This window comes from Xiphophorus couchianus, chromosome 22, assembly GCF_001444195.1.
Source record: "Xiphophorus couchianus chromosome 22, X_couchianus-1.0, whole genome shotgun sequence".
Classification (NCBI taxonomy): Eukaryota; Metazoa; Chordata; class Actinopteri; order Cyprinodontiformes; family Poeciliidae; genus Xiphophorus; species Xiphophorus couchianus.
Genome location: NC_040249.1, coordinates 18702651 through 18718789, shown reverse-complemented (window position 1 = coordinate 18718789; position 16139 = coordinate 18702651). Strand labels below are relative to the sequence as shown.

Genomic DNA, 16139 nt, shown 5'->3' with positions numbered 1-16139 from the left:
AACCTAACAATTCAGATTACATGTAATAAAAAAAATGCTGCAGGCTCCTGGATAGATGTAGCAGTTTTGGATCAAACCAAAATTAGGGAAATTACAGCAATATCTCAATTACTGCATGATTACATCATTGTGGGCATCTCTAGAAGCTGAAAAACATGTTTTTAATTATATGATTTAGACCAACAGGGAAAAAAACAACCAAAAAAATAACGTTTTTTGGATTTTCACCTGCTGATAAAGAGTCAAAAATGGTTACATTTATTTCTTTTTTTTACCAACATGCAGAAATACCCCAGGAAAGCAAATAAAGGTCAAACAGTTTTGTTGTACAGTGAAGAAAAAAAAATGGTTTGCAAAATTTCTGTTGAAGTTTTGGAAGAAGAAGGCATGAATTAGTGAGAGGTCACCAAGCTGAATTACAGTGATGTGAAAGGGGTCAGTAGCTTACTGGAGGAGGCACTAAGGACCAGTTCTTGTTCTGTGACTGGAGGAATTGGGCCTTGATGACCTGCCATGGCTCTATAACATGTGAAGGCTTGAGATGGACGATGGGCAAAAGAGAAGTAATCTGAACCACAATTACGATACAGAGGTTTGAAAGTAGACGATGCGCTCCAGATGAATATTGGCAATCTGTTTAGAAGTTGAGTTAATTACTTTTTCCAGTAAGCAACACTGAGCTGAAAGTGAAGTAAAAATTAAAATGGCCTCCCAATAACCATAAAACTATGACAGCTGATTATGCTTCACTGACTGGTGATACTTCTATGGGTTCCACTGTTTTTCTTTATACAACTGGAACCCTTACTGATATAGAGATCAAATATCTGGCCGAAGCTTTCTGATTTTGTTATGGCTGATTTTCATCTCATAAAGTCCAGATAATAGATAATAAACCCCCATTACACCATTTTATGGCGTAGGAAGACATAATTCCAAGGGAAATAACACTAGCATTGTTTCATTTGATACTGTACCATAGGGAGTTTCATCAGCAGATGAGTCAGGCTGCCACAGATTTTCTTTTAACATGCTGAAAAATTGAGGTCTGCAGTTCTCACAAAGCATTTGAAGTCCTTGCGTGGCTTATTCAGATTAGCTTCAATAATACCACAAACAAAAACAAGACTAAATGTTTAATTAATTGCGTTCAGAGCTGAAAACAAAATCATCAGATTTTAAAATTCAGACATCATTATCAGATTGGAATCCTGAAAAAATGGATTAGATCATTATTTTTCCAAGTTGCAGGGTTTGAACCACATTTATGCTAAACACCTCAGAGAACACACATAAAACATTTAGAAAATAGAGTTTTGCAGGAACCAAAGGATTGGGTTTTAAATTAGGATATGCAATGTCTTCAACAAGGAATATGTGTTAAACACCTACTAGCTAAGAATGGGCTCTTAATTAATGCAACATGCTTCAGTGAACACACTAGCAACCTCTGGGGACCATGAACAATGTTTCTAATATGGGTAATGGACACATTACTATTGCTCTGTATTCAATTAATCAGATTACAGAAACCACAGATAGCCTTTAGTAAACAAAGAATTAATCAATGATTTTAAATTTATTATAAGCCTGTCCATTTCTGACCTTGCAAAAGCAGATCATGAAACACAAAAACAAACTCAATGGTCCTTCCTCAGCTCAACAGATTCATCAATATAGAATATTCTGATCCCCCAGTGATGTTCACAGATGCTTGTTAGAAATGTTTGCTGCTTCCTTAAAGCTACAGTGTTTTAGTTGCTTAATATTAAATCTGCCAAAATGTATTTTGTAAATGAGTAAACAAAAAGCCTTTTAGTAGAAGGCACTGCTTAATTAGCTCATAAAAACACAGCATCCCAGCGTGACAGCCTTTTGCTGCACCTGTTATCAATGCACTTGCTATTAATAAGTGAAAGTAGCAGTGGAAAAAAGTTTCTGATCTAAAAAATGGACTTTTAGTGGCTTTAATACTAAAAGTAATGTCAATATCAAAGATAACAAAAAAGTCTATTTCTGCTTTATCAAAATATATGTGCTGCATTTGTTTCCATTTCACATGATCAGCTGTTTTTCAATTAGTGTAGGTTAGCTCATTGAAATTATCCTGGGGATCTTAGCAGGAGTCTGCAACAACTAGTTGTGTTTCCATTACAAATGTGTGCAAAGTCTATATTCTGTAAATATTGAACAAAAAATACATTTGCAGTTGCTGTGTTTTCATTAAATAAGAAATTAAATTAAAATCACTTTTGAATAAACTTGTTCATGCTATAAGCCAAACTCCAGTCCTCAAGGGCCGGTGTCCTCCAACTTTTAGATGTGCCTCTGCTGCACCACACCTGAATAGAATAATTAGGTCATTAGCAAGGCTCTGGAGAACTGATCTACACAAGGAGGAGGTAATTAAGCCATTTCATTCCAGTGTTTTGTACCTGTGGCACATCTAAAATCTGTAGGACAGCGGCCCTTGAGGACTGGAGTTTGACACTTGTGCTATAAGTCATTAAAAATCATGGCAGTAACGGATGTAAACAGATATTCATAATTCAGCCTCTGTGTCTCCATCAGCCATCGGAGGAGACATGTCTTATTCAGGCCCCTCTGACTTGGGGGTGTCTATGTATGGAAATTGTAGTTGGTGATTTTACAGAAGAGCTACGGATTCAGTACGCTCAAATTACAGATAACTTTTTATGAACGGTGCGATGCAGTCAGAGCTCCAGTGGAGCCAGCAGCACACTGACAAAAGAAAAACATTCTTCTTCATTGTTTTCGGCTGTTGATCACGTGACTCGTGTGACACGGAAAAAGTGTTTCAATACGGCTGAAAAACCACCCCATCCTAGGGCAAAAGTTTCTTATCAAAAAACATGCGTTTTTTTTAAAAACGCAACGTTTCCATTAAGCAAATTTATTTTCGTAATTTCACTTTGCACAGTTCTATGGTCAATGAAAACACAGCTGCTGTCTTGCAACTTTTGATTGTATCCCTGCTCCAATACACATGAATCAAATGAATGGCTAATGACCAGTCCTCTGCAAAACTTGCAGACATGCCAAGAATATAATTCAGTCTTTTGATTTAGGTGCGTCAGAACTGGGATGGCTCCAGTTACAGGAGAATGAAACTGGAGGACAGGACTTGCAGACCACTGATGGTCTAAATCCAGAGTACAATGCTATAATTCTCTATAGCATTGTACTGCAATGCTATAGTGCTTCAAAAAATTATTAATCTTCAGGTTAAAATTTTGTTTTTACCCACTGGTGATTAGCTGACTCATCTCTCCTGTGATAACATGAGGGTGACTGATTATAGTGGCAATCAAGGGCTACCATTAGTTTTATCATTATTACAAGAGTGTAAAATTAATGCTACTATCACAGCTGTCAGCAGATTTTATTTATACAAAAACTTTGTCATAGATAAAGCACCTACACTCCTACAACAGGGAGAAATACGCATCCTGAAACAGTTATTTTCAATTCATTCACCTCTTTTCTTGTAGCTAATTCAAACTTTAAAGAGACCAAATTCTTCCATCAAATTTGACATGAATCCTCTAATGTCTTAATTTATTTTTAATATCAAGCTAGGTTCTCTCTTTGTCTTTGCACTGAACCTTGTGAGGGAGGGAAAAGCTGCAGACATTTGCTTCATCTTGCATGATAAAAGCTGTCACTCAGAATCCTAGACATTGAAACACTTTATGGCACTTGTATGACAAATATAAATCTGCTTTTGCTGTCTGATTCCGATTTATAGCGCCCTGCAGAAGTATTTTTACCCCTAAAATTTTGTGCATTTTGTCACTTTAAAATAAACTGCTATGTATTTAAATTGGATTTTATGTGATGCATGAACAAAAAATAGCACGACATAATTGTCAGGACTATGAAACCTGTAACAATTTTAAAAATGACACTAAGTAAAAACTAAGCTGAACTGGATGCAAATACATACAATAAAAAAATAGTTTTGACTTATTTATTAAAAAATATATACCATACTTTCATTTTAAAGTTATACACTTCCGTGTGTTTGTTGGTCTATTACATAGTAAAGTAAAATTTGTCATGTCAACCGGACATGTGAACAATTTTAAGGGGTATGAATATTTTTGCACTTATTTCTGTTTATTTGACAATTACAACTCCACCTGCATTGGGTTAAATAATTTATCACCCCAAGGTTGCGTTTGGTTGAAATGTTTTTAAGGATGATGAAGTATTAGGTCCAGGTTTTCAAAAGCATGAATATTTTTAAAGGCTGATTTTCTTGAATGTGGCAATCATTTCAAAACCCCTTGTTCCTTGGCTCTCCCACACAAGGCTGCAAACGAAATAAATGAAATGCAAATACACTTAGGTCCAGGGCTTTATGGTTTTCAGTCCTTCCTCCTCACCTTTTGTGGCAGATTTGACCCAAAAGCACAAACGTGTAAAACGCAGCATGATGCACTTATACATAGTTATTCATACCTGCTGGTAAGCGCTATTGCTGCAAGGGCTGAACACTGAGGAGGTCTACACCTGCTCTCATGGATGTCTGAAAGACAGTAAGACGATGTCGGGAAGCCTGACCTCCTCACCCCTCACTGCAACCTTCCCCCAATTGAATTTGATTGTCCCAGTGGGAGCTGTTAAGCCCATCCACTCCATGATCCTCCTCTGGTGGTTAGAAGCCTGATGGGGATGTTTAAGGACGGGGAGGCTCTCCGCTCCCATTTGTTTTCCTGCAGGTAATCGATGGTAGACTCGGGGTTACAGCTAATGTGATTTATGTGTCCTATTTCTGCTGTTATGCCTCATGTACAAATTGTCTGTGCTGATGTAAATTCCCCACTCTTTTCACAACTTGCTGACACTGAATCTAAAGCTGCCAAAACAGAGCAGCTTGTCTGTGTTTGCAATCAGGACTATTTATTTAATTTTTATCTAGGAACAAAAAAGAGTGTTTCATCTCCTGTGAACCAGACATGTGGTAATTCTACACAACAGTATAGTTCTCTTTGGGTTCTATGCGTCTGACCATATTGGGAATTTTATAAATGTTTTGCGATTGTAAATCATTTGCAATCTGAACACAAGGCAAATCCAATAAACTCATCCACTGATGCACGCTCCCATAATTGTACTGCTACCTGCAGCGATTACATGCACATTAATATCTCCTCTCAGTGCTGCAGATGCATTAAGGGAAATGATATAAATTGCTTTCAAAAAAACCTCTCAACTGTGGAGCATCGTAAACCTTTATCTACTGGGAATGCTATATATTTAACAGGCAGCGGAGTGACTTTGATGAAAGCCTTGAAGATATCAACAACAACAAAAAAAAGATGACTGAATGTAAAGATGAAGTCTCTATCTTGGTTTGGCCACTTGCCACTGATTTTGCAATGATCTCTCTTTTCCATTCCTCTTATTTTCAGTCACTTCATTCCACCATGAATCCTTCCTCTCTGCTTTGCCGCCACCTTTCTCAAAAGTCATTTCATTTTTCATAAAAGTTAGCTATAACGTTACACACTTTGTCAAATAATGCACAACTATGAAATTACAGTCTGTAATACATCATCACACAAATACAATTCAGTGCAATCAACTGCCTTCAGAAATTATTAGTGATTAGCAAGCAGGTATTAAATACACTTTTCTTTAAGACCACATTCCTTCATTAAAAATGTTTTTATGGGTGTTATGTAATATTCTAATCTCAAATGTCATGTTTTTATCAGCTCTAAACAGAGTATCATGATGGTAAACAGAAATAAAGGACTGAAAACATTGTCCTGTGTTTTAAACATCGCTCTGTGTTTCACTCTGTGAAATAAAAAGCAAAAGTCTGGGGCAGTATTAAATGTGAACTGAGGCTACATGAGGTCATCATGTTTTCTTCCACCATTTAAATGCGGGGCAACTACCAAAGGTGTTTCTTTTGTTTTAAAATCGATGTTATATGTCTAGGACTCTTGTTTTGGTTTACTAACCTTCAGGTTGGTTTGGAGTCATTTTTTGGTGCTCTGTTCAGTTATTTGCATTCAGCTTTTCTTTGTTTTTCTATGATCGCCAGGTTTTCCCTCGCCATGTTTTTTGTTTTTGTGTCACTCCAGTCCGTCTCCCTGAGCTGCTCCTGCTCTGTCCTACATCATAGCTTCATCCTGTTGTAATCTACACCCCAGCCCGTTTTCCATTCATTCCTGTTACTCACCTTCACTTTGTTACATTTTGATAAAGCCAGATGTTCTGCAGTTCTTAAGTTAGTTCAATCATTGCCTACTTCCTTCCTGAAGTTTGGCTTTCCACACCACAGAACATTTGGAATGGAACCAGAAATGGGTGGCAGTTAGTTGCATTTACTCAACTTTCTGTTTTGTGTTTAAAGTAAAGTATGTATCTATATAGATGGCTGATTGATGCTTAGTTGCTTATGGTTTTGTGAATTGATTTTGCTCCAGCTATTATTTTTTATTCAGAACAGTTATTTATATTAACATGTGACATGTTCATTTTAAATTGTAAATGAATGAAATAAAAACCTTCATGGGAAATTTTACTACATAATACTTTTTACTCTTATTCGAGAAAATTACACAACATATTTTAACCAAAAATGAATAAAATACAAACACAGATTTACAGTTTATGTTAAAGTGAGACTTCTTGATTTTGCGCAAGCTTGTTTTAATATTTTCTATCTGCTAAGACAACTGTGTTATTTGGAGGTAACATAAATGCAGTAAAGACTATTCATCATCACTGGAAGTACTTTACTCTTTTCTAACATGTGCACTTGACCTACTGTATTAGTTTTATAAGTTTTATGCAGAAAAAACAGTGTTTCTTCTATTTAAATTGTAATTTTGTAATTATATTTGTACTATTTTTTCATTTTAGAACTTGCTTGTACATTACTTTATTTCTGTCAAGCTGATTACATAATTTTAAAATATTAAATCAGATTTTATGAGTTACTTAAGAAGCCTTCTTACTCTTGTGTAATTTCTCCATAAGAAATATGTTGCACAAGTAATGCTACTCTTTCTTGAGTTCAATCACCTCTGACTGTAACAACAAACACACACCTACTTTATTGACTTTCTTTGTATTGTTTAGCATTAGAACTTTTTTTTATCAAAGGTCAATATGTGATTGGTTATTCATGTTTGTAGAGCCAACAATTTGACAGAGCACAACAATGTTGCAGCATTCTTTCCATATGATGGACTGGAGAGCAGCACAAAGTGGCCTTTCCTCTGTTATGTATTCTGTCTCTGCTTGCTCTCTAATCTTTGCTCGCATGGCTGATTTTGTACAACCTTGCTCTTACCTTTTGTAACTCAAGATCCCTTTTGACTTCACAACTTGCCTCCTCTGAGAGTATTCAGCTCATCTTATCTGAACTCTGACAACTATAAACATAGACCACAGAAATGGATCAGAAGAATAGGTCACTGATTGAACTGGGATTTGCAATCAGACAGAAGCTGGACCTGTTTTTGGATGTTACTGCTCTACTGTACCTTCAGAGGCAGGAAGTTATTTTGTTTTCACATATTTAGAGATTGAACTGAATGAAATGCTTAAGCAGGGTTGACGTGTTGCCCACTGTGTTGAATTTTGCTCTATATTTCCAAACAAGATAAGAAATTGTGTTTCTAAAGCTGCTCTTGGTTGTCAGGGGAACATTTCTGAATATGTAGTGTTGTATTCTCTGAAAAGGTATGCTTGGCTATTTGCATAAAATAAAGATCCATATTAGAGTGAAAGCCCAGCTACTTTACTGTGTGGTATTTGTTGCTTGTTCGCCTGCCTGAGCAACGAGGCTTTGTCCTTGTTGCTATGCCTAAATCAATTATCAACGTCAAAGCCTGAATCGTGTTAACTTTCAAATAATGAATAGCTTCAAGAGGTTTCAGAGATACTGGAGTTGTTTTCCTTTTGGTTTGTTTTAGAAGAATACCAACAAATTTGTGCATGATAATTGTCAAATATTTCTGTAATTAAATTGGATTTTGTATGCTTTATAAAGTTGGTTGAAGTTACAATTTGTATTTAGTTTGTGAATAAATAATCTGAATTAATTTGATATTTGATTTTCTTTTTTTTAACGAATGAAAAGTGTGGTATGCATTTGTTTTGTGCTGCCTAAACTCTGATAAAATAAAATACATTCAGTGCACACAATTGCCTCCAGAGTTCACAACAGAGATGGCAGACTAAGAAACATATTTTTCAGATAAATATGCTATATTTCCTGGTCTAACAATCTAACCATGCTTTAGTTAGATTGCATGCAGGCCACTTATTAACAAGGATGACTTTCCACCCTCTTAGCTTGGTAATTGACTGTACTTTAAATAAAGCATCATCTTAACAGTAATGGGTGACTGATGGAGCCATGAATTAAATCCTGACGGAAGTAATAGAAGCCGTACAGGGCCATTTTCTCAAAGAACAATTGGTTTAAATAGTCTATTTCCACAATAAATTCAATAATCGTCTGAAAAATGCTAGTTATGTTTACGTGGAATTCCTTTGACATTAATTTTTTGTGACAATGCAAGCAAAAGCAACAGAGTTCAGTAGGAGGTGAAATTTAGTGCATCGTGCAGAGATGATTGCTTAAGTGAAATCAGGCGTGTAAGAAAATGTGGAATAAATGTTGGGGAGAATGAGGAGAGGAGCTGAGGGACAACATCTGGAGAAGGACACAGAAACTATGTAAACACTGCAAAGTGATGAAGAAGAAAGCACGAGAATAAATTGATCTATGACAAATCACAAGCAAGCACTGAATCACAGCTTAAGATCAAAACACATAAGAATAGAAACAGAACATGAGCAATGCTAAAATTCAAGTCCAACAGACTTGTACATTTTAGCATATCTTTGCAATATAAACATTTCTTGACAATAAAATTCTAAGGTTATGCATGTTTACAACTGCATTTTATTAAATCACTTCATAGGGGAAATGAAGAGCAGCTACAGTGAGCTGTAAGATTATCAACAAATGTATCCAATTCAATTCAAATATCATCTCAGGACATAAAATACTATTTCAGTTCAACCATTCATACATTCCAATTGAGCCTAGTGATCAAATAGTTCAGGAATCTCAGTTAGTTACTATTAACCGAACCAAACTGCTTTCCGTTAGTGCAGTAATAAAAATAGTAAATAGAATAAAACGAGGTAAGAAAAACAAGACAAATAAAATTTGTCTTAAAATAGTTTAAAGTTTTTATCAAAAGAAACCTAGCAGTTTGCATCTTTAACCTCATCTATAACTGCATCAGTCATGAGACAAGATTAAAATTAGCAAAATATTTAAATATAAAGTGTAAAATGAGGGAGACGTGTTTGTCACTGTCTGATTATGAAGTACAAGATAGTAAATAAGGAAACATCATCTCCACGTTTAAGCCTGGAATGCCTGGCCTTTTAATTGAGAGACTAACCGACTCTTAGACTTTATAGTATATCACAAAAGCATGTAAATGAAGATATAAATTATAGATTAGTGGTCGAGATGTGGGAGGAATAATAAAGTGGATAATAGAGGTGCTGTATCATTCTCCAATACTGATTTCAGGTGGAGCAAAACTATTAAGATCACAGATTTACTCCCCCGTTGAACAGACAAGCCATGCCCTCATTTGAATTTCCAGCGTTTAGCTTGCTCCGTCACCCACAGTGACTCTGAGTGGGCAGGTAGTGGGTTAGTGTCCTGTTCAAGGACAGGTGGCTGTTAGCAGGCGTGTTTGGCTGCCGAGAAGATCAGACCTGTGACCTTCCATTACACAACGTTTCATTTATCTAAACACACCTCCTCCATGTTGCCACAACCCTTAAACACCACTTAGCATTAAAGCAAGGCCTAGTACGGGGGTTTATTATGAATACTGAAATGTGTTAAGAACTGCTGTGGAAAGAACTCTGATTTTACAATTTGCAAAGAAAATTACATTTCATCACTCCTCTGGTCATTGTTAAATAACGACCAATAAATCCAAAGGAAATAGTCAATGAGAAAGCAAGCAAAAGGCCAATGGCTTTTCACTTGACATCATTTCTCATACATGAGGCATCCATATGCCAGAAATGAAAAAAATGGGCCTGATAAAGGTCGTAAACCACCATGATGGCAGCTGTCAGCTGACCCACAGCTGGAAGCAAGATCTATTCATAACTGTTAGGGGGGGAAAAGCAGAGATTGACTGCGATTATCTTCAGTTGTCATTACACAGTCGGATGAAAAGTGCAGCCGCACAAAGCATAGGAAACCAATATTTTTGAGTCGTCAAAAAATGCAATTCATGAGGCAGCAAGTGAATGGCTTCATACTGTAGTGATGAAAGCAGCGTGGTTCCTCTGAGAAAGGATTATCCCTAATTGGCCCAGCTGGATAAACACAAGTATCTGTGTTAGCATGCTGCATCTCAAAGTAAATACACCAACCTTCTCCTACTAAAGAGAAATGCAGAAATACACTATCTTTTACAAAAACAAACTTCAAATTGTTTTAAAGCAATTTTATGTATTGACCAACACATGATTGAAAAGTTGAAAGAAAATGATACAAGTATAAAAGTATATTCTGATACTCTGCTACTGAATTAGTACAGAGTCCGTCTGCAACAAAACCTCAGAGGTTTGTTAGGAAACAAAAGTGAACAAACATTACAATGAAGACCAAGAAATGCAAAAAAAAACGGTACAAAACAACTGCAAACCTACCAAGACTTGTTCATCTTTCTTAACTGCAAGGCTGAGCAGAGAAGAAGCCGAAAGGCACACAGTAACTCTGGAGGAGCAACAAAGATCATCAACTCAAGTGGAAGAATCTGCTGACAGAACAACTAAGTCATCGTGTCTCTCTCCACAGATCTGGCCTTTATGAAAGAATGACAAAGGCAAAGATGCAAGACGCACCATGGCAGTTTGCACCAAGCTATCTGGGAGAGAAGGCAAACATTTGGAAGAAATTATTCTCATCAGATGAGATTATGATGTGTATAATGAGGAAAACGGAAGCTGTAAGCAGTGGCATGCTCTGTGCTAGAATCAACAGTGCAAGAAGACCATACATATGTAGTATGGTCTTATTTACACACACATATATATCCTTCATCCTTGTATGAAGGATACAAATAAGTGAATGAAGGGCATTGGTTGTTATTTAATAATTCACCATCACATAGTGCTTACTGATAACACACTAAAATTGATTCTAGGGAACTATTATTGTATGGGCTGCTTTTTATTTAGATTACAATATGTCTTTAATCTTTGAATACGGAGAAGAACCCCCGCGAGCTTCTTCTGTCTTAGTCTCCGTCACCCTTGTTGTCTAAGATTTTTGGCGGTCAGATGACAAGATAAACTTATTTGACATGCAAAGCTTTTCCTCCCACCAAGTTAAATTATTGTTTAACCTGCATACAAGGAGCAAAGTCACATGCTTAATGCTCTGCTGTCACAAAACACATACTCTTGTAGTTTACAATTCCAGTCACCAAGTGTTGCTGTCTTGTATCTCTGCTCTAACACATCTAAATCAAAAGGTTTAATTACCTCCATGGCATGTCAGCAGGTTTTGCAAAAGCCTGATTTAGGTGTGTTGGATCAGGGATGCATCCAGAAGTTGCAGGACAGTGGCACTTGGGGACTGGAGTTGCAGACCCTTAGCATACACTGTAATGGGTTTTAAAGTGATTTACTAAGCCCACAGTCGATTCACAGTTTCATACATGAATCGATTCTGAGACTGCACACAATCCTAAACACTCCACTCCCACGGTGAGACATGATGTTGGCATCATCATGCTATAGGGACATTTTTAACCTGGTGAAAGGGAAGCCACTCAGAGTTATTGGGAAGTTATTGAGTTAGTGACAACACTAATATTGGACCATCCTGGAAGAAAACGTGGGTTTGCTGTGAACCTGAGAGTTTCTGCAGAACAGCAGCTCTAAAATTAAAACACATATGGTTTAGAGCAAAATAATGTGTTAAAGTTAAAAATTAAATCCGACAATAAACCTTCGGGAAGATTTGGAAATTGCTGCTCACAGACACACACTATTCAATCTGAGCTTAAGCAATTTCCTAAAGAAAGGGCAAATTTTTGAAGAGAAACATACTTTTGAAAGGCACTGTAACATCTTTCAATCTATTCTGTCTGACTCAAAAGTTGCCTTGACATCTAGTCCCAACCCATGCATTCTTTATTCAGTCTTATCTCAGATGTTCTTATCTTGCATTTATTTTTTTTTGTTCATTTGCTTTCTCCACACCTGTACCTCCCCGTCTTACCCCTCATCTGTGGTCTCTGGCCCCATCTCAGTGTCCTGATTCACTGCTCTGCTGGTGGATCAATAGAAAGGCTCTCTGTCAGGAGGAGCCGTTGCCTCCCCCCTTCACCTCACTAACTCTCCCCACCAACAGTCACAGCCTTCTGGGAAGCTGGATTTCTACATCCCGTCGTCCTGAAGAGGATTTCCTCTGTCCAATGGCTCACTCTAAATCTCTGCACCTTCCGAGTCAAGAAAAAGAGAGAGAAAAAAAATGCATGTTGAGGTAACAAGCTTCTTAAAGAGTGAGGAAAGCACCACTTCATCTGGGAACTAAAAAATGAGATTGCCGGAGAAAATAGAATGTCAGCGATAAGCATAATGTGACAAAAAAGAAGAGGAGGAAAAGGGGTGAGAGAGGGAGAAGTTGTGCATTCAGCTAACCCCCCTCCTCAGTCCGCCTCTTTCCACCCTCTGGAAAAGTCTCTCCCTCTCTCTCTCTCTACCTCTTTTCTCTCCGTCTCTCTGCAGCTGTGCTCTGCCGAGCATCACCTCCACACAGCAAGTGCCTTTACTTCAGCAGAAGAGGGAGAAAGAAGAGGAAGGTGGCTGCGAGCTCCAGAGCACAAGAAACCTCAGGAGTGCGTCTGCAAGCGGCAGAGGAGTGCTTCTCTCTACTCTTCATACAAAAGGGCTAAGGAGCACACAGAGACAGGGAAGAGGCGACTGCGTTGGAGTAACGCTGTGCCGGTGGTGCCGACTGGGGACAGGGTAATCCACTGACACTGTTGATCCTGGTGGCTCTGGCAAAAAGCTTCCAGAAGGAGACAGAGAAGCGGAAAAGCAGACAGGATCTTGCCAAGGGGGCAGCATTTTACTTCGGAAAACGAAGCGTGGCGACAGCAGAAACGCACACAGAGAGACACACTCACAAACACCAGAGTGGAAAAAGGACAGCCAGACACCCACCGCATTTAAAAATCCACTACAACCCTTCAGTTTCTTCTGACTTAACCAAGAAAATAGGAAAATGTCTCATGTTGTTGCCTGTGGATGACGGATATTAACTTCTTGGGAGAAATTTGTCTTCTAAAGTAAGATTTTTTTCAAACTTTGCTACTTTTTTTATTTTTTGGAGTTGGGCCTGTAAACCGTCTGAGCACATCACAGATTTCTTCTTAGTTACAGAAATGGAGAGTTGTCTTGGGGACCGTTGAGATGCCTCCTCCTGATTCAGAGTAGAAAGTGGATTATGACGGCAGTATTTTGAGATTTCTTCTTTGCACCATAATAAAAAAAATCCATCTACGTCTGCTGGATTTATGTCTGAGAGAAGGAGAAGATCTCAGGCATTTTCTCTTCTCCTGTGGATTACCTACGGGTTTTCTCTCATGGATGATTGCTTGCTGCCGTTTATTAAAAAAAAGTATGAAAAGGGACAAGTGAGTATTGGGCTAGATTTTTTCCCTCTAAATCTTAAGCTTGAGTCCAAATAATGGATGGCTCTAGTGAAAGCACAATGATGCAGCTTTTGTCTAATCTAATAACACAAATTGAAACCCACTGATTGAACAGTTATGTTTAACAAATGATGATTAAGGTGTAAAAGGTATGCACATCTTGACATCTATTAATTCATTTGACAAGTTGTCCTGGATGTTTACACACCATTTGCCAATGAGCATCATTTACTAAATGAGGGGTGCTGTCTACCCGGCAGGTGGCTTGGGCACAAACGGAGATTGATTGAAGTGATCTCTGGGAATCCAATTAATGTATCCTGGATTCTTTCCAAGACAGAAGCAATGGAGGGGAAAACCACCATCTAGTTTAAACTGAGAAACCTCTGCACTCCCCAGTCAGCAACTCTCCTCCTCCTTTCCCACCACCTTCAACCCAGGCAAGGATGGTACCCCCACCCCCCACCAACAAGCCCCACGTTTGCCTTTCCACCATTCTTATCATGAGCAGCATGGCATTAATTGATGCCTACCTGGTGGAGCAGAACCACGGACCCCGCAAGATTGGCATCTGCATCATGGTGATGGTGGGGGACATCTGTTTTTTGATTGTGCTCCGATACGTAGCAGTGTGGGTGGGCGCTGAGGTGCGGACTGCCAAACGAGGCTATGCCATGATCCTCTGGTTCCTCTATATCTTTGTGCTCGAGATCAAAGTCTACTTTGTGTATCAGAACTACAAAGCAGACAGGAAGAGCTTGGACGCTCTCGCGAGGAAAGCCTTGACGTTGCTGCTGTCCATTTGCATTCCAGTGCTGTTCATTGTGCTGGTGGCCATCGACCACATGGAGTACGTCAGGGCTTTCAAGAAACGGGAGGAGATTCGCAATCGCCTCTTCTGGGTAGTGGTGGACTTGCTGGACATACTGGACATCCAAGCTAACCTATGGGAGCCTCAGAAGAAAGGGCTTCCTCTGTGGGCAGAAGGCCTCATGTTCTTCTACTGCTACATTCTGCTCCTTGTGCTGCCCTGTGTGTCTTTGAGCGAAATCAGCATGCAGGGCATAAATATTGTCCCCCACAAGATGCTACTGTACCCCATCCTCAGCCTGGTGACCATTAACATTATCACACTCTTTATCCGCGGAGGGAACATGTTTCTGTACAGGGACGCAAGAGTATCCGGGATCCTAATCGGAAAGAACATATTGGCCATCATCCTAAAGACCTGCAGCTTTGTGCAGTACAGAAGACAGTTGCAGAACGCTCCTCCTGCCTTTGGAGTGGAGTTGCAGAAAAACTCAGTAGCACAAGCTCGTCCTGCGCCCACTCCACCTCAAGTGGTCATGCAGGACCAAACGCCTCTACCCGAAGTGACAACCTGTGAACACACATGACATAATGTAGGGGGTGAACCCTACGAAATGTCAATATGAGTAAATGGGACTCTCAGGATGCTGGCAGGGAGCAGTGTTCCACACCTTTTAGGTCGTGTGAACATGCATGTGTACACACGGGAGATCATGATCCCTGATGCTTAATGGCACACAGGACACTGCAGACACTTAGTGCAGATAGAGCAGTGCTGTCACAGCTGCATTACTGATGACTCAAAGCATTTCCCATGGTGAATTTAATTACCTGTGTATTTTTTCTATATGTACAAAGAAAAAGAAAATCTACTGCAAAAAAATAGAGAGTATATTTTTGAATTGTGTGTTGCATTCCAATCGAAAACCTAAGGGTCTGTGTGCTGTGGCGTGTATTTCTGTTTCTCAGTTGTTTCTTAGTAGTCGAGGGCTTTACCTTGTCAAAGTGAGACGAGACCCAATGAGAAAATCAAAGTAATGAGGGTAAAAAGCAGTGGTGAAAGAAGTGCGTTTTTATATGTGACTCTTTGATCAAATACTGTGTAAAAGATAAAGGCTTTCCTGCTTTCTCACTGGCTGTAAGAGGGTTTTGTCATAAAATCATTTTAAAATTATTGGTCCAATGAGTGTATTTATTTTTTAAAGAAATTATTTAGTAAATGCCAACTTTGTGACCAGTTAGGAGAAAAAAAAGTGAGATAATCCATTCTGTCCAGGTGAGAAGCTTACATCCATCCATGAGGGACTTCAAAATAAACCTTGTGCCAAAACAGCATTTATGAAAATAAATGTTAACACAGTATACAGAGTGTGATGCTCTGCATATGCAGGTCACTTCTGTGTCACAAGATGTTCCAACTGGCATCTCAACAACAAAAAAAATGTCTAATGAAAACATTTTAATTAATCAACACCTAACCAATTGAAATAAGTTGAATTGGTTGGATATCCAAACAAATTAAAGCAAGAAGTCTGTTGATCATTTCAAAAAGTCTGTGGCCAA

At 38.5% G+C, this 16139-nt stretch overlaps 1 protein-coding gene across 1 annotated transcript; it reads left to right on the top strand.

The window, feature by feature from the left end:
• The first annotated feature begins 12360 nt into the window (after positions 1-12360).
• On the top strand, positions 12361-15750 carry LOC114137440 (transmembrane protein 121). Its single transcript, XM_028006011.1, has one exon. It carries the CDS (start codon positions 14213-14215, stop codon positions 15161-15163), a length of 951 nt encoding a protein of 316 aa, XP_027861812.1. The 5' UTR covers positions 12361-14212; the 3' UTR covers positions 15164-15750.
• The last annotated feature ends 389 nt before the right edge of the window (positions 15751-16139 follow it).

Coding starts and splice junctions, on each gene's coding strand:
- LOC114137440 (XM_028006011.1), top strand. CDS start 14,213: ATGGTACCCCCACCCCCCACCAACAAGCCCCACGTTTGCCTTTCCACC.